The sequence below is a fragment of the Henckelia pumila genome, chromosome 2 (genome assembly GCF_033568475.1).
Source record: "Henckelia pumila isolate YLH828 chromosome 2, ASM3356847v2, whole genome shotgun sequence".
Taxonomy (NCBI): domain Eukaryota; kingdom Viridiplantae; phylum Streptophyta; class Magnoliopsida; order Lamiales; family Gesneriaceae; genus Henckelia; species Henckelia pumila.
In genome coordinates, this window is record NC_133121.1 from 179,511,014 (window position 1) to 179,536,462 (window position 25,449).

The 25,449-nt window shown below is 31.0% G+C and overlaps 2 protein-coding genes across 7 annotated transcripts; one reads left to right on the forward strand and one right to left on the reverse strand.

The window, feature by feature from the left end:
• The first annotated feature begins 11,192 nt into the window (after nt 1–11,192).
• LOC140884738 (uncharacterized) lies at nt 11,193–13,214 on the forward strand. Its single transcript, XM_073291586.1, has 3 exons — nt 11,193–11,832; nt 11,899–12,342; nt 12,619–13,214. The coding sequence occupies exons 1-3, from the start codon at nt 11,511–11,513 to the stop codon at nt 12,864–12,866; spliced, it is 1,014 nt and encodes a 337-aa protein (XP_073147687.1). The 5' UTR covers nt 11,193–11,510; the 3' UTR covers nt 12,867–13,214.
• A 3,900-nt stretch (nt 13,215–17,114) lies between these two features.
• On the reverse strand, nt 17,115–23,002 carry LOC140880710 (beta-1,3-galactosyltransferase GALT1-like). Of its 6 annotated transcripts, none has more exons than XM_073285387.1 (9): nt 22,860–23,002; nt 21,183–21,254; nt 20,263–21,087; nt 19,256–19,488; nt 18,861–19,142; nt 18,422–18,550; nt 18,171–18,350; nt 17,895–18,002; nt 17,115–17,641 (listed from the first exon to the last, which is right to left on the reverse strand). In XM_073285387.1, exons 3-9 carry the CDS (start codon nt 21,020–21,022, stop codon nt 17,432–17,434), a joined length of 1,902 nt encoding a protein of 633 aa, XP_073141488.1. In that variant the 5' UTR covers nt 21,023–21,087; nt 21,183–21,254; nt 22,860–23,002; the 3' UTR covers nt 17,115–17,431. The 6 variants fall into 6 exon arrangements, with proteins under 6 accessions (XP_073141488.1, XP_073141487.1, XP_073141491.1 ...); XM_073285386.1 differs by having other exon boundaries at nt 21,183–22,743; XM_073285390.1 differs by lacking the exon at nt 22,860–23,002 and adding an exon at nt 22,309–22,841.
• Nucleotides 23,003–25,449: the final 2,447 nt, after the last annotated feature.

Sequence of the window (25,449 nt, forward strand, 5' to 3'; positions counted from 1 at the left end):
TTTATCGAGCGGGCTCGTAAAGCTCACGAACAGGTTCGGTTCGTTTGCACCCCTAATCTCGATCATACGAGATGACATATTTTTCCTTGAAGAATTAAACTACAGTGTATCAAATGTGTTCATTGGCACTGTCACATTCACTTAAAAGAATGGACCACATTAATTAGACAATTGTCATAATTGTCTTTCCTTGAACAAAATACTATAAATAATATATTATATTAGAATGATTGAAATTGAGAATCGAATGTACCTTTTCACATTCTTGTATGCATCAAGTAGATCTTTTACCTTCAACAGTAATATTCGATCTATCACGAATATCGTTTTACATTAAATTCATGTTCCTACATGTAAGATAATAACATGTGATAAAAATATTCTATCATTTATTTAAAAAATGATAGATTAATCAAATGATTTTGAAAAAATCCAAAATTTATATCCACAATCAAAATGGATGAATTTAAAATCCATAATCAAATTTTATTAAATAAATATTTAACAACCCAATATATCCTTAAAATATAAAAATTCTCAAATCAAAAAAATTTATCACCAAATTGCATAATCAATATCTCATGCAATATATTGACTAATAGAATAAATTCACAAAATTTGTAGTTCTTATTTTATATCATCAAAATAATTTATGTGAATCAAAACAAAATACATTCTAGAGTTTTCCACAATTTAGTTTAAACAAATACAAAATTAATTTACCAAAAATAAATTGGTTCAATAAATAAATAAAATGAGTTGAAGTTAGTCATAAATCAACTCATTTACATCATCATGCATAGGCTACCATCAATCCATCATCATTGTTGCCCAATATAGATGATGGTCCAATTCATTGGGTTTAACATTTATTTTTCTTTTTCCGGTTGATAGTGTTGCGATTTTACTACCGCACATTCATAATTTTCAATCAATAGCCTATGCAGTTCATCATTGAACATCAAGTCGCTATTCATAAAAATAGTGACAAATAATAGATCATGCTTCTTCTAGAGCATTAAAAACAAATATATGATTTGAATCGATATCAAGTCAATATCTTTTGATATATATCTCACATATATCTTTAATAATATTTTCTTATGGATATTGACAATTTTAGATCATATATCGATATTCTTTGAGAAATTGTACTAAATTTCTCAATTCATAAGATCCTCAACAACCAAAAGGACATTAAATTATATTCTTCGAGAATATTTCAAAATCTTGGATCTTATATTAATATTCTTCATGAATATTATCAAATCTTGAATATTTTTTAACAATATTTCAATATTGATACAATATTGCATCCTTTTATCAATATGTCAATATTGATATATTTTGACATGAAATCAATTTCTTCAATGATATTTGTAGATATTTGATATCATATATCAATCACGATTTCTTCATTTTTTCAATATACGAAATCATATATCACATCTTTATCGTGAATCTATTAAGATTCTCAATATATTATATTATAACTAGGAATCTCTTTAGATTCTCAATATATTTGATCTTATATCAGATCTTAATCTTGAATATCTCAATATTCAATATATTATATCATGAATTCATGAATATCTTTCGATATATCAAAATTAAAATTAGGAATCTCTCAAAATTCTCAGTATATTGTATCATGATAATGAATTTCTTCAAATTCTCAATATAAAATCATGTTGTGCTACTTTATAAGCCATCAACATATTCATGATATTTCATGGGCACCAATATATCAATTATTTTTATTGTGCTACTTCTAGAGCACCAATGAATATCTATTTGTGCTACTTCTAGAGCACCAATGAATATCTCTCATAAATTTGAGTATTGACAACACGTTGTGCTATTCCAATAGCATCAATAAAACGAGAATTATTTTCATTCTCAATTGGTTACAGCATCGTGCTGATAACGTGTTATAAATCATAATAGAAATAGAGAGATGTGTAGAGAGAATTCATGAGAGAAGAGAGAATTCATATGAGTCAATACTCAGGTGCAATTATTATTGAACTCAATCATCCTATTTATAGGGAAATATTACAAGATACAAATCTTTACAGATATTATCTTGATATATTTATAAAGATCACGAATCTTTCAAATCTAACTAAATAAGATAATCATCTATAATAATATATTTATAACAATATCTTTCATAATTAGGAGATTGGTGCCATTAATTAGTTTACTAGTCTCGTCGTTGGCATTTATGTTTTAGAGGGTGTTTGGGTGAGCTTTTAAGCTCTTAAAAACAGCTTATAAGTTGTTTTGGAGTTTTTAAGCTCTCCAAAACTGTTTGGTAATTTTTTTTAAAAAACAGCTTATAAGCTGTCAAAATAATCTGTTTGACAGCTTATAAGTTATTTTTAAAAAAGTAGATACACCCCTACTTTTTAAGAAAAGATCTTATTTTAATATTTTATTTCCCACTATTATCCTTTTATGTATTTTTTCAATTTCATAATATATTCAATTACAGTTTTCTTTATCAATTTGTTATATATATTAAAATAATGTTTTGTTCCCGGTCAAAAAAATAATGTTTTGTTCTATAATTTTTTATAATTTAAAAAACTAAACTATCGAGATACTATTTTAACATTAAATATTTTTTTAAAAAAATCAAAGCATACGATTTTTATATATTTAAATAAAAAAATAATATATATATAATTTTAAATAATTGTTTTCTATCATTTTCTTATAATTAAAAAAAGCTATACTATCAAGATATTATTGAGTAATTTTAAAATAATACATATATTATTTTAAAAAAAATTATAGTGTAAAATTTATATAAATTAAAATATAAAATATTTTTTATTTAATTTAAACATTTATCATAAAATTTTAAATTTATTTTTGTATATATATAATATTTACTTCACCTTCATATTATTATACCATTTTGGTAATTTTGACAATAAAAAGATCTTATAAAGCCAAACACATCAACATCTTTAAGTTGTTTAAAATAAGTTTATCCAAACACTTTAACAACTTATTTTTAAAATAAGACCTAACAGCTATAAGCTCCTAAAACAGCTTATAAGCTCCTGCAGTTATAAGCTGTTTTTAATAAGTTTAGCCAAACACACTCTTAATTTTGGTGTCCGGTATGATCAGATTGACCATTTTCAAATTAAAGGAAATAAAAAAAATTTATGGTTCACTGTTATAGATTTTTTTTTAAAAAAAAATATAAATTTGAGCACTTTGTTATCCAATACAAATTCAAAATAAAGCGTCCATAATTTTTAGCTCATCTAATACAAAGGTTCAATTTTGAAATAAGATCTAAGATCTTGGCCTTTGGGTTTGAGAATAAGGCAAAAACTCCTATGAAACGGTCTCAAGGGTCATTTTTATGATACGGATCTCTTGTATGGGTTATCCATTAAAAAGTATTACAATTTATGCTAAAAGTATTACTTATTATTATAAATATGGGTAAGGTTGACCCGTCTCACGGATGAGACCGTCTCATAGGAGTGTTACTCTGAGAATAAATTCTCTCTCATCACTCAACTAATTTTTTTTAATAAAAAAATCAAATAAGCATTTGGAAGCAATATAACTGATAAACACACAAACTTTTGTAAGATCGTCTCGTGACTTAATTTTGTGAAATAGTTAATAGATCTTCAATTCAATCTGACGACCAAAATTATTATTTTTATATAAAAATTAATACTTTAATTTTCACTCTATATATGGATCGAATCAATTTGTTTCACGGATACAAATACGTGATATTGTTGCAATAGACCTACCAAACATAAATATATTGTTTTTCAGAGATTGGTGTTTTCTTTACCAAATGACTCCAGTAGAAATTATATGTCAGTTGTTATGATTTTTTTAAATTAAAACATTAGTTTTTTTTCCCCACATTTTCCTATTGAGTCTCAAGTATATTTTCCAAAATTTTGTAAATGCATCGAGCAATTATTTGAATATGTTTAATATATATAACGCGGAGAATTCTTGTTTAATATCTGTATTATTAATCATTAAAGTTAGAATCTTCTAAGGTTTTTGGTATATTGATAGAAGTTTTCTATAGTTGTGAAAATACCCACTTAACAATATACCTAATTCTATTTTACAACATTTCTCTTTATAATATTCTTTCTTTGTACTAGAGCCGTCAAGATGGGTTAGGCCCGCCGAGTCGGCCGGGCCCGCCACACAATTTTAGTGGGTTGGGTTAAATTTTTTCAACCCAACAAAAGGTGGGCCTAGATGGGCCAACCCGCCTAGGCTCGCGACCCGCGCGGGTTGGCCCGCGGGCCGGAAGAATTAATAATTTATTTTTATTTTTATTGTTATATATGTATTTTTTAATAAAAATTGTGAATTTTTTTTGTATTAATTACTTTATATAAAATTTACACACATGAAATCAATAATTAAAATTTTTATTAATATGTTTCTATTAATATTTATTTATGAAATGATATTTATAATTAATTATAATATTTTTTATTTATTTTTATTTGTCGATCCAACCCGCGGGCCGGCCCGCCTAACCCGCAACCCACCTTGGATTGGGTTGGGTTGAGGATTTCCAGCCCGCCATCGACCTGCCAAAAGTTGAGTTTTTGATGGGCCGACCCCCCTCCCTCCCTGGGTTGGCCCGTTTGACAGCTCTACTTCGTACCATCGCAATCGAAAAAATTGACACAATTCATTTTTTTAAAAAAATAAAATTCCCAACTTATTTTACAAACCACGCGATGCATGCATATTAAAATTTGATATGTGCATAAGTTTTATGTATAAAATTAAACTATAAAATTAAACTATAATGATATGAAATTCAAAGCACATTATTTTGAAATATTAAATATTTTTATTGAATATGTGTCCATACACATATTTCTTTTAACCAACTTTTAAAACATTTTATAAAAAAAATTTAAATTTTTTTATTTTTTTTATAAGTAATTGTCCAAACTGAGCATTAGTTAAACATCTCCTAAGAAAGTCTCTCGGATCTATATTCATGAAATAGATTGACCTAATCCATATCCACATTGAAATTTAATCCTTTTTATCATGATTTGGATCAGGTTAAATGTCTCTTTCCCATAATAGGTCGTAAAACGATCTAATAAGAGTTTTTGTGATTCTATGTATACCATGTTTTTTTTTAAAAAAGAGAGATACGTTTTCCTGCATGAACATGGTATTATCACGGGCCCGTGGTAATGTGAGTTTGGCGAAAAAATGAACCAAACGTCTGACAAATAGTCTAATCCGTATATAATCTAATGAACCAAACGTTGCCTTAAATGATTTTTTTTTATAAACGAAGGATTTTATTTATTTTTTTGAATAAAAATATTTTTATAAATATATATTAATTATTTAGAACTTGAAATAATATATATTCAATCGTATATCTTGGGCAATCATATCATTTATCTAATGTTTTAATTAAATAATTAAAATCATAAAAATATTTTTATAAATATATATTTATTGTTTAGAACTTGAAATATATATATAAATCGTATATCTTGGGCAATTATAACATTTTTAATATTTTAATTGAATAATTAAGATCATGGCAAAACTTAAAACGTATTTTACGCTTAAACTCATATTAATTTAGTTTAAGCTTTGAAAAATTGAAACTTGACTGTATTTCGACGTACTTCGTGGCCTTTAAGACCTTGATTCAAATTACTTATTTTATTACATAAAACTATATTTGGTTCTATATGTTTTTTTCTTTCTGATTTTTTTATATTGTCAAATTTTAGTTTCAGTATACTGTATGTATTTGTTTTTCAAATTTTAATACTTTTTCTCAATTTTGCACTGACGTGACACAGTTACGGAGTTGGTGTAATGTTGACGTATATGGTACCATATCATTATTTTCAATAAAAATATTAAAATTATCAAAAATCAAAAGATATATAACTAAGACTAAAATTTAACGCAGACTTCAACGCCTGTGAGTTCAATTTGGTTGGGCATCATCTCCCTACCTCGAGTATTTGCTCTTTTATGTAAATCTGATTTGGCTACAACCACTCATTCATTACTATTCTGCTCAATGATTCGAGTTTTTTGGAAAGAGGAAGCTGTATGGATATTCCTCAAGTGTCATCGAGAGCTTTCATTATGGGATACATGAGGTGGAAAATTTTGTGTTCTAGTGTGGGTTGTTTGGCGTGAGAGATGTCGGCTATATCATGATACATCCTCTCCTCATCAGTTCATCCGAATACAATGGAGATCTTCGTTTATCATTGAATTCTTAAGAGCTAGAGATATAAATGAATTGAACTGTTTGCGAGTTATTTGGAGCTCGGCTCGGTAAAAAGCTCATTTGTTAAACTTATCGAGGCGAGTCTGAGCTTGATTTCGAGATCGACAATTTTCACGAGCTGAGTTTGAGCTTAAGGATGTTCGCCTCGTGAGCTCGCGAACATGTTTTTTAACAGACTTGGGAACTCGAGCTCGGGCTCGGCTCGTTTAAGAGTCTCACAAATATGTTCATTTAATTATATGGCTTGCAAGCCTGAATTCGATTCTTTTATCTAGTTTGAGTTTGATTCTTATATATATATTCTGAATATGCTATATGTCTTGTGAGCAAGCTCAAAATCGGCTCAAATATTGAGTAGACAAATAAAAAAATATTAATACTAATGCAAACGATATGATTGGAACACAATATTTTGTTGAAATAAAAATGAATTTACAACACATCGGACGTAACCACAATTTACATTTTTTTATTTTAACTTGAAAATCATATTATTAAAATGATCTTAAAAACAATATAAATAAAATATTTATATGTAAAATATTACTAATGAATGACAATGCAATCAATAAATTTCTAACACTTAAATAACAATTTTATTTCAAATATTTTACAAGAATTAGAACTATATATGATGGATGAATGTTATTCAAAATTTTTAGTTAAAAGAAGTAAAACAAATATCTAAATTAAATTTGTTAAGTTAAAAACTTGTTAATTCAATATATGTATGTGCACAACATTTTAATTACGTTATAGAATACAATTAAATAAAATATTTCATATACTGACGAATCGTGTCATATGTAATGTTTATATCTCGTTAAAAAAATAAGAGTATAGTGGTTTTTTTAAAAATATTTTAAAATAAATGTACTTTTTTAAAATTTTAAAAAATATATATTATATTAATTAAGCCACAAAATAAATTTTTATATACTTGTGAATTAAGAATAGACGGTGCTGATTTTCTTCAAGGATAAGTGCTCGAAACTTGGGTTTAGCATTTTTAATTAGGAGCTTCAGATTTTATTTGAAAGGTATAAATAGAACTGAAGCTTACATTTTGAGTTTTTATTTATTTGATTTTATGATAAAATTTTTGGAATGATGAATACAATTGTACGTGTACTATACAGCAGAGAATAGTGCATCTTGAACTTGTACAGATTGAAAGCAGTAGAAGGTTTGTGGCTAAAATTTGCATCTAGAATTTGATCTGTGATAAATTCGGAGATTTCGGGATATATCATGACTTAAGCAGTTAGTAATGATCTTGTAAATTCATAAAGATCCGAAAACTTTGATGCATGAAATTGGTGGATTTTCTCAAAATTGGGCTGGGTTGGAGGTTGAAGTTTTAGATCACGGTAAACGTTGTAAATCAAGTTATAGTCAATTTTATCGAGAAATTATATTCGAAAACACTCAAACTCGAGCTTCGTTTTATTCCTGAGGAGCCCAAAAACGAGCATGCTTAACGAGCCTGAAAATGAGCTCGCTTAATGAGCCTGAAAACGAGCCCGAAAACGAGCTCACTAATGATCTTGGTTAACGAGCTCGCTTAATGAGCCTAAAAATGAGCCGAAGTCGAGTCAAGCTCGTTTAGTATGATAAACGAGCCGAGTCCGAACCGATATATATACTAAACGAGCTGAGCATGAGCCTTATGATAAAAGCTCGAATCGAGCACGAGCCGAGCCCAAGCCCGAGCCCGAGCCCGAGCCCTTATATATATCAAACGAGTCGAGCTCGAGCTTAATACTGTTCGAATCGACTTGGATCGGCCCACATCCCTATCAAGGGCCCAAGATGTTTTTGTTTTAGGGGCCCAAGATGTTTTTGTTTTACCTGGTTCTAGCTACAACAATAGTTCACAATTCAGTAGGGAACCACCAAACTATGGTCACTTTCGAGTGGATGGCGATGCGGGATTTGATGAGTCTAAAGGAAAATTTTCGGTAGAGGTTATCAATCGCCATTACGTTGGTCAGATTGTTGCTGCCACAACTAGCAATATCCGGAGTCCTGGTTCGATTCTTGGAGGAAAACTCACGGCAATACTGCATGGAGTATGTTATGCAAACAATACAATCTATCTTATTGTTCGGTGTTTTTGGATTTGTTGGGGGAGTCCAATTAGTGAATGCGTCAACGGATTTCTTCAGCCGAGGTACCATTTGGTTTGATTGATGATATAAGTAATACATAGATAATTAATATAATATAATAAAAAAATAAGTAAATAATGATAGTTAATGTAGTATTTGATTTGATTGATAGATTATAGTTTATTTGATTTGATTGATTAAATTTTATATAGAAATGTTAAATGACCGTTTTGTCATGTTAACAATAAATAAAATATAAATAATATTATTTATAAAGGGTAATATAGTAATTTAAATTTAATGATTTGATTGATGCAAGATAAATTATTAATGATTTGATTGATTTAAATTAATAATTAATAGATTGATAAATGATATGACGAAAAGAACGTGACATAGAATGAAATAAATTATACATATATTAGTAATGTCGTGTACCAAACTTTGATGAAGATATTATATAATATAATTAATCAGATTAAAAACTTGATGTGGGGTATTGTTTCTGATGGATTTCATCATATGCGTCGTCTTGCGAATTCGGCTGCTCATAATTTTCCAAAGCATGGATTATCCTCATCTCAATCTATGACTTGGAATGGAAGTTCTTTTCTTCCTTCTTGGTTATCTTTTATTGTAATGGAGGATATTATGGATTAATGAATTTCTTATTTAAAAAATAATAATTGAAGGAAAACCAATTTCTCTCTATTTTTTTAATTATTAAATATGTTTCTTTACCGAAAATCATGAAAAATTGAAAACAGAGTTATATATTGCTGTGAATTAAATTGGATACAATAGTTATTACCATTGTTCATGATGTAAACTAAACCAAATTTGGAAGTTTGAATTGAATATGAATACGAATATGATAAGATTGATGGGAATGGAGAAATGGGCAAAAGTACAAGCCAAGCATTTAAATTCACTTGACAACTTTGGTGTCATTATATATTTCGTGGACAAAGTTAAAAACTTAAAATAACAAAGGACCAAATTTCATTAAATCGTGGCAATTTTGTCATTGGTAAGGAGACAAACCGTAGCCTTAAGTACCCTACAATTTCAAAGGGTTGATGGCAAGCATGGGAAATTTTTTAACTTCGAGGTTGGTCTGTCTAGATTTTTATTTCGTTTAATTCGAAAATTTGATCTTAGTATAATAATATAGTTTTTGTTTCATATTTAATCTAATTTTTAGTTTATGTTGACATGACATTGAATTTTTTTAGCAAAATATGTTGTCATGACAAGGTTTATTCGACCATATTCTCTTGTTAAATTCAACGATCTCAATAAATTTTTTTGTGCCTCAGGTCATTGGATCTAGCAAAAGGGTTTTATTTGCTCCGAATTTTCCATCATGAGAACAAGGTCCAGTGAAACATCAATATATAGGGAAAATGTGAAGCAAATTTTTTTAAAAAAAAAATTAAATAATTGCTTTCATTGACTAATCAACTTTAAAAATAAAACCTTACCTAAATCAAATTATATGACGATTCAAAGTATACTCATGTTAAAAAAAAATATTGAAGAATGTTTTGGAAGGTGTTGTATTATTATTTTTATATAAATAGAATATATTGTTCTTTGATTAAAAAATTAAAAAGAAAGATGGATGAATACAAGTGGGAAAGAGAAAATAACATAGAAATGGAAAGAATTCTGTTTGTAGCTCACTTCCCTTTTTCATTAATTACTTATATTTTGAGGTGAGTCTTTTCTCCTTTTTTGTAAAAAAAAATTTATTTATTTTTCGTGCATGTGTGTTGAACATAAACAAAAACTTTCTTCTGTAGCAAAAACAGTTTTCAAAGAAAGAATCACTTGTATTCAACAAATACAGAGACATTATTATTCATCTTCTCTTTAAAAAAATAAAACAAGGAATATAATACACAAACAATTTTCGATAAATAAATCAAAACATTTTCTCTCTAGTAACCTTAATTTTTAACCAAACTATCAAGTAAAAATCTTAACCTTAATTTTTAACCAAGTATATCAAGTAAAAATCTTACATAAATTTCGACCATGCAAACAAAATGTCGGATAAAATAATTGTTAGGCTCCGTTTGGTTGCCCATATTATTAATCTATGTATAACTTATCTTATCCAATTCTGCGTTCTTCTCGTCATATTATTTATCCGTGTATTAATTATTTATTTTACATCAATCAAATCATTAATTATTTATCTTATATCAATCAAATCATTAAATTTAAATTACTATATTACTCTTATAAATTCAAATCATTTATTATTTTTATATAAAATTTAATCAATCAAATCAAATAAATTATAATCTATCTATCAATCAAATCAAATATTATATTAACTATAATTATTTATTTATTTTTTATTATATTACATTACTTATCTATTTACTATTTATCATATCACTAAACCTTAATGTGAAGGATCTACATATAGTTACTAAACCTTAATGTTAAAAGAACGATCTACATATAGTTACGATAAAACGAAAAACACTAGATCTTAAACCCAACCTAAACATCACTGTCCCCAAAAAGGTTAAAATCGAACAAAAATCTCACACACGTTTTAGAAATACTTTTATAAAAAAAAAAAGAAAAGAAGAGGACCACGTAGAGAAATTTCCTGCAGACGAAGTAATACGAATTAGGTCATCAAAGATACAGTACTATATATATACATATATATATACAAAAAAAAAAAAAAAAAAAACACAGTGGGCTTGTAATGTATGTATTAATGGCGGAAGAAGAGGAGATCAACATCAGCGCTCTGTCCGCGTACAGCTTTCTGTTACAATTACAAATCCCCTCTGCAGCTCTTTGATTTCATTTCCCCTTCCCCCATTTTCTTCTCTCTTAATTTATTTCTCTTTCCATTTCCAAACAACATCTTATATATTATTCCCCAAAATCTTTTACTTCATCACCTGATAATCGTGATGATGGATGGATGACCTCGTAACAGTACGAGACGTCATCATCTGTCAGAGGGAAATAGGAAGAGAAATATATATGGGTTTTGCAAGAATTATAAAACCCGGATTAATACAGCTTACAACAGAGTACTACCTTCTTCTTGTGCTTTATTAATGGCGGGGACGATGGGCAGTACTGCTCATCATGAGCATCGCTGGGGTTTTTCTTGCTCGGATTCCAGCGATGGGTTCGGGGAAAACAACGAGATTATTGATCTGAATGCGAGTTTAAACGAAGAAGATGAGTCTACCATGCATGCAGTGTTGTTGAGTGGTGGGAAAGAGTACTGTTCCAGTAATAATGGAAATGGGCAGTCGAAATTGTGCGCCAGAGGGCATTGGAGGCCTGCGGAGGATGCTAAGCTTAAAGAACTGGTGGCCATTTATGGCCCTCAGAATTGGAACCTTATTGCAGAGAAACTACAAGGAAGATCAGGTAATAAAGTCGGAATTAACTAGTTTATTCTTTATGTATATCTTGTGATTTCGTGATTCTTGGCAGGTAAAAGCTGTAGATTAAGATGGTTTAACCAGCTGGATCCGAAGATTAACAGAAGGGCTTTCAACGAAGAAGAAGAGGAGAGATTGATGGCGGCTCACAGATTGTATGGCAACAAATGGGCTATGATCGCGAGGCTGTTTCCGGGAAGAACAGACAATGCGGTAAAGAATCATTGGCATGTTGTTATGGCGAGGAAGTATAGGGAGCAATCGAGTGCTTTCAGGAGGAGGAAAATGGGGCAATTTGTCTGCAAGAAAATGGAGGAAGAAGAAGATGATGATGATGATTCTTTCCCAGCTTCGCTCTATAATCCTAGCTCCGCGGATCATGTTCAAGTACCGGTGACGAAGTCTCCCCATTTTTGTGGTGTCAAGTGTGACTTCTCCGGCGGCGGCGGAGGATTCTGGGCGGCACCGGAGACATCTGCTGCTGGTTTCTTGACGGGTATGCATGATAAAATGCTTAAAGATTGGTTCTTGAAGATTAATTAATCATATATTATGCTTAAAAATCAAGTTCTACAAAACACAAATTCGCTGGTTTGTCTCCATAAAACAGTGAATCTGTACGTGTAGTTTATGAAATTACCTTTTTAGTATGAATGATCACTACAATTATTGTCTTAAAACTTGAGATTTTGGGTGATGATTTATAGGTCAGAATTTGTATATATTTTATTTGATTTTCTAAACAGTTGGTTTTTTTTTTATTTGGGCACAGGGAGCAATAATATGAGTGAGATGATGGGCATTTTCAAGAACTGTACCAAATCTTGGGATGGAACAATAATTAATTGTTATCCTTCTTCTCTGCAGTCTGCAATTCAGCAGCAGTCACATAACCATCACAACTCTTCAGAGATATCATCACCATCACCACCACAAGTTCCAGGATTAATTGTACCAACCGCAGAGGAAAGAACTGCACCACCACCATTTATAGATTTTCTTGGGGTGGGGGCCTTGTGAAGAGAGAACTGGAGTTAATTTGCAAAAAAGCTGAAAATGGGTTAGTTTACAGTGGTTGGAAGGAATTTCTTCTTGTATTATAAAGGATGGGGGCCAGCCTTTTTTTTTTCATTATGTGAAGTGTGGAAAAGGGTAGGCAACAGTAGGGAATTCTTTCAGTTGAGTGACATGAAAATTGCCAAAGCCAGATCTTTTAATGTCATTGATTAGCCGAACTCTTTTCCTTTTCTACTTTCTTGTAATTTCACTTCTGTTCTTTTGGTGAAACTGTTGCCAAATTTGCAGCAAATGTTGTCTTGTCCACTTCATTTCTTACCTTTTTCTTAGGGATGTTAAACCCAACCCTTTGTCAACCTCGTTAAGCATAAGTCTACAAACCATATTGCCTTATATATATACATTATTGTTAGTATTTCGGTTTTATCGAAAAATTTTATTAGATAAGTTTTTATTCGACCTGATTTGTGAAAAAAATATTATTCTTTTTATGTTAAAATTATTATTTTGCATAGTAGATATGAGTTGAGATTAAGTCGAGATGACTTATCTTATGGATAGGCCTGTGCAACTAAAAATCTATTCATTACTATTGATGATCTATCTAGTAGTTGTATTTTTGTTTACTTTCAAATAAATGAGGAATATAGTGTGTACCAGGTTTTGGAAATTTCAAGTACTGTTGCTTTCTTGAAAATTCGGAGCTTTCAAGATTTTATATAGTAGAAATTCGATGGACAAGTTATTTATTCGAAGGGTGATGTTACGTGTACATGGAGGGTTATATGTTGGGTTACACGTAGCATTTGAAATTATATAAATGTATTTTGGAAAGAGTTTTTTCAAATAAAGTGGAGGGATATTTTTGTAATTTTATGTGTAGTATGTAATTTAACGTATAATCCTCCTTATACACATAATATTTTCTTTATTCGAAACTCAACTTTGGAATTAAAACAAGAGAATCATGGGAGTAAAGGATGTTGCTGAATTGATGTTGGTTAGAATATTGAATTAAAGATGTGATCGTCAAATTACTCTACTCTCTAGATTATGTTTATCCAAAAAAAGATGCATTAGTCAACTTGAGAACCCATTTAAACAGTTTGGTCAAATTTAAGAGTACGTACCAATTAAGTACTAATCCGCTTTATGATTTTAAGGCTCAGATTGGTATGGATGATATGATAAATAATATATAGATAAGTAATGTAATGTAATAATAAATAAATAAATAATGATAGTAAATATAGTAATTGATTTGATTGATAGATTATAGTTTATTTTATTTGATTGGTTGAAATTTATATAAAAATACAAAATTACCATTTTGTTCTTTTAATAATAAATAAAATATGATTAATATTATTTATAAGGGGTAATATAGTAATTTAAATTCGATAATTTGATTGATGTAAGATAAATAATTAATGATTTGATTGATGTAAAATAAATAATTAATAGATTGATAAATAATATGACGAAAAAAACGTAGGATTAGATAAGATAAACTATGCATAGATTAATAATAATGCTACCAAACGGAGCCTAGGAGTACCAATTAAGTACTAACCCATTTATGAGTTATGCATCTTGATCTAATCTCATGTAAATGTTTGATTCAGTTCAAATTTTATAAAAGATTATTAAGCACGTGCACACACGTGTAATTGAATTTTATTTAAAATATAATTTTGTACTTCTACATATCGCGAGACGGGTCAATCATATTCATATTTGTAATTAAAATATTTTTTTTTGTGATCCAAATTAAAGATTTATCTAACAAAATTAATCAGTAAGATAATCTCATACTAATTTTTTGTGTAAATATAATAAGATTATAGTAATTTTTATTTAATGTTATGCTTTTTTAATCTTTAATTTATTATTTTTTGTTTTATTTTAAAATAATGATAATTATGCAATAAGAGTATTTTGGAAAAAATGATATAATATAACTTACCAAAAATGAACATATATTGATAAGTCCACTATAATAACTGTTTCGTATAATAAATAAAAATGAGATGAATTATAATTTTTTGCTCATCATACATCTTTTATTCATACCATTTATAACACCTAACGATATCTAATAGTATAAAATTTTTATCAGTGCTGTATTATTCACAGATAATAATTTACAAATAATATTTCAAATTCAGTATATGAACAAAAAAAAAAAAGAAGAAGAAGTCAAATTAAGGGTTAAAATTGTTACTAGAACTCCTCAAAAAAAAAAAAAATAATAATAATAATAATGTTACTAGAAGCTATAACTCCTCGTGTCGGCGTTTTGTGGCCCAAATATAAATGGGTTTACACCGGCTAAGACTATGCTGCACTTGGAGTACCTGGAGAAGAACTCCAGGTGCAGCAAAGCCCTTAAATCATGCAAGGGTCCCCATGAAATCATGTGGCTATTTCTTATTTATTTTTGTCCCTAGATCAAAATTATATGACTTGATATATTGCATAGTTTGGTGAGAAAACAGTAACATATTGCGTATGAGGAAATTGATTGCTTAAACATGGTAACACGTGCACAATTTAATTCGAAAAAAAATTATATTTAAATCTACTGGATATTACCATCTTTGCGTTATTAACTTTCCAAATGTTAAAAAAAAAAAACTTTCCAAATGTGAGAAACAGTGACAAAAAGCTAATATATATACAAGCTTTTGTGATTCGAGAGGTAACACGATAAGCATTCTTGAACCATTTCAAGGTGCCACGAAATACGAATAGTCGTCGTGGCAATTGAATGCCATGCATGTTCCTAATTGCACACAACATTTTAAACATAATATTAAATGTAGTTTGTAGTCATCACTCTAAAAAAAAGTTGGTTATAATATCCATAATTGGATGACAATGAGCAGGGGCGATCCTGAGAAAAATGTGACTCGGGATGAAATTAAAAATGTGACCCCCTTTCATTAATAATGTATATATATATACATATAATATTAAAAAACAAACACATTAGAAAGAATTTTACACATAGTTTCTCAAAATAAATTATTCAACAACCAATATTATTTAAAATTCACTCTTATTGCATTTTAAAAAACAAAGTCATCATTTTTTGACATTTTATGATGAATATTTGTGCAAGAATGGAACTATTTAACTAAATTAATAAAAAATCTAAAATAGTACTAAATAATGAAGTCAAATACGAACAAAAAATATATATGTATATAAGAGAAAGATAATAAATTAGTGTGATATAAATTAATAAAATAATAATGCAACAATCCATTAGTAAATGAAAAAAATGAAAAAAAAAATCTACCTTTTGTAAAATTACTCAATTTCATAATTTGCAATCTGAGTAATCAACATGGTTAATCATAAGTAAGAAAAACTCGATGGTATGTCTACCTATAATACAACGGAGGCCTGCAAAAATTTTCGTGCATGGATTAAATTGGTTTGGAGGGTCGCATGAGAAAATAAGATAGAAGTGGAAGAGAATCAGTGAACCATGAGAGTTTGTGGTGATTTAACTCATTTGGAGCAAGATTTTTGTTATAAAAACCTATTCACGATTTCTTTATTTTGTTATTTCATTATTTATTAATTAGATTTATTTGGATATTAATTTATTACTAATTTTTTTAAAAATAATCGAAGGCCCGTCTCAAGTTGGGGTCCTGGGCGATCGCCCGGCCCGCCCTACCTTAAGGCCGCCCTTGCAATGAGACGAGATCGGGTTTGTCATCCTCATCTCCACCTCCATCCTAAGTACATCCCCACCTCCGTTGGTATATCTAATCGGAGAATCTCCATCTCCGTTGCAAATACCCATCGAGTTGGTCATGAAAATTTTAAATTGAACCTAAAGAATTATTGAAACATAAATCCAATTAAGCATGTAAATACTAATTAATATTACTAACTAGTGAGGATAGAAATTATGGAAATAATATATCATTATTATTATCGTTATCGGAAGAAGTTCCCCGATCTGCTACGAAGATTTGAATTCCGGGTTTTCCCGCGGGCCTCAAACTTGCGAGGAAATTGTCTTCCCTGTTCAGGATAATTGGAATAATTTCTCACAAATATTGAGCTTAACCCAATGAACTAATTACAGCGAAATCTGAACGCTAATAAATGTGTAATTTACTTTAAATTTATACGATCATACACCTTGATTAACACCATCAGACAACGCACCACTTTAATTTAAAGATTCTTAGAAAAATGGGAATTTTATTTATGCAAAAAATAATAAACTAACCATTTTTCTACTTGCAGAGCAGATACAAGAGGCATGGCCAGTGTTTTCTCTCCACTATACATATTTTACAAATCCCCTACTTACTAACAAAAATGGGAAAGCATGATATATGGTTTCCCAGTTACACGTGAATCCATTTCAAAATCTTGTCACCTGTACAGCTACAGCAACTCCTTCCACAAGCATTGGACAACTCTTTCCGGCTCATCGATCATGTGCGCTGAGGCAGCCAATTTATTGTTAAGAGTCAATCGTCCAACCCGTGTTTCCAGCATATCATCGAAAAATTTATCTACTCCGGCATATCTATGAGTTATTCACCACAGCAACTTGAGATTTTTTTGTCTTGAATGTTCTGCCACAAACAGAGCAACTCTCTTGGGCCTTGGTAATGAGCAACAACATAACCATCCGTGCAACCTTCGATTATAATCCTCCCGTCATTCTCGTATCTGATTTTCTGATTGTTTTTGTTCATACCAGCAATCCAGATTCCCATTGCCACGTCTTCGAGCTTGAACATCTGCAGCAATGATTGTTTCCTTTCGTTTTTTCTCGAATGTTCGAGACATTTAAAGTAGGTAACAATTTGATGGTAATAAATAATAATGTGCTGAACGCGTAAAATTTATTTTGAAAGAATTTTTCACTCCAAAAAATATATATTATAATAATGCGAATGATGGGGAATTTGGATGCTCTGAAAGGTTAAAAAATTTAAATATTTTTTTATTTATTATTGTGATGGCAAGAATATGAGGACTTAAGCTCTGTACCTTCAGTAGTCCCTTTTCGTGTTTTTTGGAAATTGCCTTGGCTATGTCATTTGACACGATATAACCAGGACCATGTGCCCAAGGTGGGTATTTATCCTGGGGCCATTCCTACAAAAATACAGATAAAAGTAGTCTACAGATAGATCACTGCTCTTAGACTTTGTAAAGTGCGCAAATTACCCATGGAAACTTGGAAAACATATTAAAAATAAGTATAGGGTTAAAACCCTGCGAGGATTTTGAGCCATGAGTGTACATAATCAGTTGAAGAAATACCTCAGGACTAATATACCACTTGCTATCTGGATTACGATGTGGTTCGGAATCTGAATTGATGAGGCCATAGAGCAAACCACGTGTTGCATTGGTCTTTCTTAAAGAATTCAAGATTTCATCCACACGAACAAATGTATCATCATCTGTCTTCATGATATACTTTGCCGAAACAACCCTAGTCTGTCGAAGAGATTGGGGCCATAAGGTACTGAAGGAATTGGACATAAGTTAAGGAGGTGAGGAGACTTTACCCCGAAGATGCAAATAGCTATTGTCTTCCATGTGATGAGGCTGTAGTAGTCAACAAAAGGCATCAGCTGAACGTCTTCATATGTCCGTGCTTCATTCCAGAGCTCCTCGTTCACTATCTGGTTTTTATGCTAAAAGAAATGGACCATAAATGTGTTACCTTAATACATAAAAAAAACCACATTCAATTAAGTTTTGATTTTCATGGTGCAGTATTAAAAATTTTGCGAAATTCTGGCAGAGGCAAGAAAAATTTGCATATAAGAGTTGGTTAACCAATAATTTCTTAAAAAAAAATATTTGTAGTAGTACTAGATCTTCATATTGTAATGCTTTAAGGTAGTACACTAAGAAAAAGGGTAAAAAGAAAACAGAAACACGTTCAATTATGAAAGATGGTGCTTGAACAAGTCATGATAAATACAAGAGGGTAAAACCTACCAGTCCCACAAAGAAACGAACCGCAACCTGTCCTGATCGTACTTCAGCATACTGCATCCATGATCTTCGAACTGCCATTCTACGTTTAAAATTGTTAGCATTAGAGAAAACACCAATAACGAGATTCAGCTGTCTCCGCGGTGGAAGTGGGATTGCTTTAAGAGCTTCCAAGTCAATTATGTGTTCTAAATCTTCCGAAGTTGGTAAACCACTGGCTACAATAGAAATTAACTCTAAATCTCCTGAAATCCTCACTTCACTGATGAGCCATGGCTCCAAATCCTGCATGCCAAGCCGATAATAAACACAAGTTAACATGTAATGCCATATTTACAATTTTACATTAATGTCAGATAAATTGGGGGAAGGAGGAGAACGGAGTACAGAAAAATTACTTCACGGTATGCAAATGAAGTTATGTGCTTTCCATCCACGGTCATTTGAATTCCTTCTAAACCGACTCTAAGAGTAGCAACAAACAAATCATTTTGCCTAAAAGGAAAGTACTTTCTTGGTATCCCATCATGAACCAAAGAAATCTTTTTCGATCCACTGGCATGTTGGTTAGATTTACTAGATCGGTTGCCTTCTTTGCCCACCAACTCATTGCACTGGTCCAGCTCATCAACTGATTTTAGCAGATAAGGCGATGTCCAAAAAAAGCAACAAAAGATTATATAGGATTAAATTGGATGATGTAAACAACTGAGATGTGATACCTGTTAAAATAATTTCAATTAATATACTTGCATGATCGATGAACACTCTAAATCCACAGTTTCTCACATATAACAAAAAATAGCAAAACAGAAGCCAGTGAAAGGTGTTACTGAAAGCAAAAGGTCCCATTATTGATTATTTGGAAAACCAGTGCAAGCAGCAACACACAAGGTACAAGGACAATGTTTGGACAAAATAACACTATCTGTCGGACAATAGAGTAAATTTTGATTGAAACATCCATTAGATACTCCAAAGAAAACAGCGGATGTCCGCGTGAATGTCAATAAAAATAAAATTACAATACATGCATATAGTAAGATCAAGTTCCCGGTAAATGTAAGCTCAGAGAATTCCCAGGGACTAGTATGATTTGAGAAACATATACAATTCAGGGTTGATCAAATCTTTAGTTAGCAACTGAACTTTTTTATTTTTTTGAGAGAAGTTAGCAACTGATTTGATTCCATTATATCATGCCAATTCTTCTTATGCACAAGGCCCATATAACTGAGACAATGAAATCTGAGATTCATATCTGGATTAAAAGAACTACATGACAAAAGTTCCCCAGGCCGAAAGATAATGAACCCATGCATAAGATGTCAAATTCCAAAAATATGTTGGAACAATGAATCTGTTGTACAGATTTTAGCAGGTGGAGAAGGCTATAGATATATACCTTTCTTATTCTGTTCATCATCAGGTGACGGACAGCGCTCCTCTTCACCCCAATCATGTGCAATTGTCCAGGTGTTTTGTACAATCACGGGATCATCAGTTACTTTATCCCCATGGAGCCTAACATTATAGTGCAAAATAATAGGAGGATCTGGCTCCCCTGGAAGTGGTTCACCAGTGAGATCAATCCGAAAATTACCAAGAAGGCCATTAGGAATGCCAATAATGGTAATTGAAGAACCTTGAGTCAAGCCACAAGGAACCTGCAACTTAAATCCATTGTCATCAAGTTTTGATACATTCATTTTACTTAGAAAATGAGGACATTGTTTCTCTTTTCCTCTGTATGATAAACTTCCATCACTCCGAAGTTTTTCTTCACGCACTACATGGATTAGGTTTTTCCATGCAACACCAGCTTCCTTGATAGCTTCAATAGCATTAGGCAAGTATCTATCCTGTGTAAGCAGGGGTTTCAGTCGTTTCCAAGTTCGCAAAGCATTTTGTTCTTCATCTGTCAAGTTTCTTTTAACAAAAAACTCAGATAATATAACTTCAGTAGAGATCACTTGAGAAGAAGTTTCTCGACTGTGAAATGCAGGTGGAGTGCCAGAACTTATCCAGTCAAGAGGATTTGTAAGATTGAGAGTCCGGGGACTTGCAAGATAACTCTCCTTGAAGGGGTTCTTAGTTACATAATAACAAAGAACTAAAACCATCAACAAGGTTGTGGATAAGACACCACCATACAGTTTCTTCATTTTTTTGCATTATTAAGAATCCAAGCAGATATCATGACAATTGAACTTCAAGGAAGCAAGGCAATCTGCATAAAATTCCAAATTAAGGATAAAGATAATGTGAATGAAAGTAACAGATGAGCCGGCTGGTATTCTTAAAAAAGGTGAACTTAAAACTTACGGTTACGCAAGAAAGGCATCTGTTGTGAGATGTCAACCGGCATTCCGGTTATGAGATGTCAACCGGTTGTTTCTGCATCATACAAGTGAATTGATTGAGAAACTGGTAGAGAGCTTGTGTTCATTCTAGCCTATATGGACACTCGAGCAATATAAGATTCATTGACAGAGAAAATAATGCTAGTGCAATAAATTGTAACTCCGTGATGTTTCGATCGCATACACATTTGGAGGCATCTAGTCTTATTATAATTACAAAACCCTGATTCCACCATTCTGTACTTCTTAAAGTTGAACTTTAGCTATCAATGATTAGCAGATTTTTTACCAAGATAACAAAATCTACTTACAGAAAATTCAATCAACATATAGAAAAATCATTTAGCTTTGTCCAGTAAAAATTAGGTCAACCAACATTCCAGCCCTTTATGATCCTTTTTAAAATGCTATGTCAACGGTCAACTAGTTTTTGTGGAAGGCCTGCTGGTACTTCAAGTGTCTCACACAATCATGAGCTTCAAAGTTCAAACCAGTGGCCTTTCAAACACAATGTAATAGCAATTTTTCAGTAGTATTGGGATAACCAAAACACAAACTGAAAGAGACGGATCAGAGACACCGCAAGATAGAAAGAGACAACAAAGTTTTTTCCTCCAGATTTGAATAGCAATGTAACACCATAAAATAATACCAAGGAAGATAGCCAGAGGCCATGAACATGTATTCCTCCATAATTTGGATAATAACACGCATACGAATCAACATTATAAGGAAACAGTCCAAAATGGAATGACATCGACAATTTGACTGCCATGGACAAAAAAAAAATAAAAATACTAAAAACTCGAACATAAAAATTTCCAAGAGACTCAGAAACTGTGAAGGAGAAAATACCGATATAATCATACCCACCACATTTGACAGAGTAATATTTCAGAACCATCACTCCACAAATATAACTCCAAAGTTCAGAAAGAAAAGGACTCAGACTTAGATAACATTATGGACAATAAATGCTACACGTTGGGGGCTCCTCCCATAGTTCCCAAAAGTACAACACATACAAGGCCACAGAAGTCAGCAGACAACGCCGGAATCGTTAGGCAGCCCATTGCCTGTATACTCACCATTTTAGCCAAATCTCACATAGATAATTATAATGGGATGTCCATCTAGCATAAAGTCATAGCAATGATCAGTGAACAATAAATTACGAGTAGGATTCGATGGGCACGGTCTCGCAAAAAAATCAACGGATCTAAGTTTCAACACCAGACATTAACGAACCTAAATGGCTACAAACTTTCAAACCCAACTCTACAACATTCATGTCACCCATCTCAACTGCTTCTTTAAAACATTCAACTAACTGCCCATCACAGCTAAACTCCAACTGCAGATCCAAACTTCAACATTGATTACGAACGAAGCTAAAAGGCTACGAACTTCCAAATCTCAAAACAACCAAAATCCTAAACTACCCACCCACTCACAGCACGCAAAGCAAACACTAAGCATTCAACCACCGCGAGCAAATGCCAAACCGCACATATCGTAGCACACTGCACCACAAATCAAGCAGAAAGAAACCAAAAACCCGCGATTGAAAACCCAAAAAAGATGCAAGCTTCAGCGAAAAAAATTATATTTTCGTTACAAATGCAAGAATAAGGCTTACCTCCGCACGACGACCTGAAGAGTGCGATTTGGAGCGAGAAAAAGCAGAAGAAATTGGGAGGAAACAGAGGGAATTTGACAATGATTTGAAAGCTGTCGTTTGAACGAACTTCGTTTTTTGTGCTCAACTTCCTGTTTAAGCAAAAATTCTCTACTTTTTTGTTGGGATTACTGTTTGGTTGTCGATATATATATTTGATATTAATTAATTATTAATTTGTTATTAAATTACAAATGAAGTGCACTTAACGGTAATTATGTCGTTCAAATCATTTGGACACCAGTTTATTGTAAAAAGGATTGACCGAAGGGGATCCCATCCCACATGAGTCAGAGGGTCATTGGCTCATGCGGGGTTCAATCGAAGGATGTATACGAGTAGGCAGGGACATGAGGGAGGGAACAATATGGTCCAACCCCCAGAGCATACCCCAAATATTTCAATGAGAAATATGCTCCACACGAGGATCGAACCCGCAACGCTAGGGAATTTCTTCCCACGTCACCTCAAGCCTTACCAACTCGCCTATGCCCCTGTGGGCATTTGAACACCAGTTTATACTGTCGATAAAGGTGGGCAGAGGACATCCATTTAACACATGGGCGACAATAATGGAAACAATGTGATAAAAGTGAAATGGAAGACGAGAATCATCTCCCATGGATTTAGATTATCCCACTCTCAAGTTCTTTTTTCTGTTCTCGAGTTTTATCTCCGTCTATTTATGTGAGATAAGTTTTCTGCTGTATTAAAAAAGTGAGTATTATTTTTATTTTTTGCGTGGTTTTTATCCTAATAATTTTTTGGGGTTTTCCTAGAAGTGAAATTGGGTCGAGACCCGTCCCATAACCCACTTACCTGATTCTCGTCCCGATAGAAATTGAGATATTTTTTTTCTCCCGATCCCGCACCCGAAAAGTGTCGGGACCCGAATGTTCGGGATCCCGTAGGGTCGGGAGAGGGTAATCCCGAATAATTTTTTTTTAAAAAAAATTCTATGAAAATATTTTTTTGAAAAAAAAAATTATGAAAAAAATCAAACAAATTTTTAATACATTACAAATAAATTAAAATTTCTTTATATATAACCATTAAAAAACTAAAACATTTTTTTAGTACATTATAAATAAACTAAAATAACTACTTGATTAATAAAAAAATAGATAATTATTCATAATAATAAAAAAATAAAATAAAAATTTATAACTTAATGTTAATATTAAAAAAGATAAATATAAAAAAATTATATGGTATATAATTATAAAACATTAATATTAAAACATAAATTTTTTTAAAAAATATTTTTTTAATTAAAAAATATTATTAAAAAAATATTATTTTTATATTTGGGGCGGGTCGGGAATCCCGTCGGGAAGAGTTGACTATCCCGATCCCGAAATTGATCGGGTCGGGAAAAATCCCGACCACTCGGGTCAAAAAAAGTTTCGGACAGGAAAAATTCGGGACGAGAACGGGTTGGGAATCGGGACGGGTCGGGATTTATGTAAAATTTGCCACCCCTAGGTTTTTAATGTAAATTTTATTATCTATTTAATTCTTCAATTTTCATATTTTTCTATCTCGTGATAGCGCAGCTGAAACCAACATATACTAATGATAAGATTTGTTTTATATAACAATATTCCACTCGAGTTTTTTAATTAAAAATAGTTATATCTCATTCATCCTAATTATATATAATTCACTTGCATATTTTGTTTGTTCTTAGATATATACTTGGGTCATAAAAAAATAAAATCATTGAATGAATTAAACAGAGATAAAACGAAAAATTTTAATGTAATTTGTTTTTTAAATAAAATAATAATAAACTTATCATATTTCAGACGGAGAAAATATTATTGCAGTTTATTATTCTCATGTCTTTACTAATTTGTTTGTTATTGGGGAATTAGAAATGGGTAAAATGTCTGATTTAGTATATTTGATGTATTTATTGTACAAACATGTTCACAATCTTCGTTATAATATTGATTTTAAAATTTTGATACAAATATTATTTTACCCAAAAATTAATTCATACATACATAAAATATGCATTTGATTGTTAATTTTACTAATGTAACAAACATAATCCATTTATATCTATATGTTTATGTTGTTCCTTTTATTATCATTTTAAAAAATATATATAACTTCATTAGCTAATTTGACAAGAATTACTTTTTATTTAGCATGTCCTATCACATTTATTAAATTTATATGAGATAAAAATTCGATGTATAATATATGGAAAATGTTTTTCTCCATATAATCTACTTCCCTATATTATAAAAAAAAATGGGAGAAAATATTAAATTTTATTTTATTTCATTTTTTTTTTCAAATATACATCTTATTCATCTGTAAATAAAAAGTCTACAGACTAGAATGGTCTCTCATGACTTTTTGTCAATTTCCTATACACCTGACAAATCAACATTGACGTCTCAGTTTCCTCTTTTCTTTTTCTTTTTTTTTTTTTTTTCTGTTTTTTTTCCCCTTTCTTCGATTTTGGTTTAATATAGAATATAGACTATAGTCGCATTAAATATATGAAAGTTAAATTTCACCCAATTTCACACGTGAT

Excerpts from the sequence above, each read along its gene's own strand:
- LOC140884738 (XM_073291586.1), top strand. The coding sequence starts at position 11,511 with ATGGCGGGGACGATGGGCAGTACTGCTCATCATGAGCATCGCTGGGGT. Across the intron at positions 11,833-11,898 it reads GAAACTACAAGGAAGATCAG|GTAAAAGCTGTAGATTAAGA; the intron begins GTAATAAAGTCG and ends GATTCTTGGCAG. Across the intron at positions 12,343-12,618 it reads TGCTGCTGGTTTCTTGACGG|GGAGCAATAATATGAGTGAG; the intron begins GTATGCATGATA and ends ATTTGGGCACAG.
- LOC140880710 (XM_073285387.1), bottom strand. The coding sequence starts at position 21,022 with ATGAAGAAACTGTATGGTGGTGTCTTATCCACAACCTTGTTGATGGTT. Across the intron at positions 18,003-18,170 it reads AGTGGTATATTAGTCCTGAG|GAATGGCCCCAGGATAAATA; the intron begins GTATTTCTTCAA and ends GTATTTTTGTAG. Across the intron at positions 17,642-17,894 it reads ACGAAAAGGGACTACTGAAG|ATGTTCAAGCTCGAAGACGT; the intron begins GTACAGAGCTTA and ends TCATTGCTGCAG.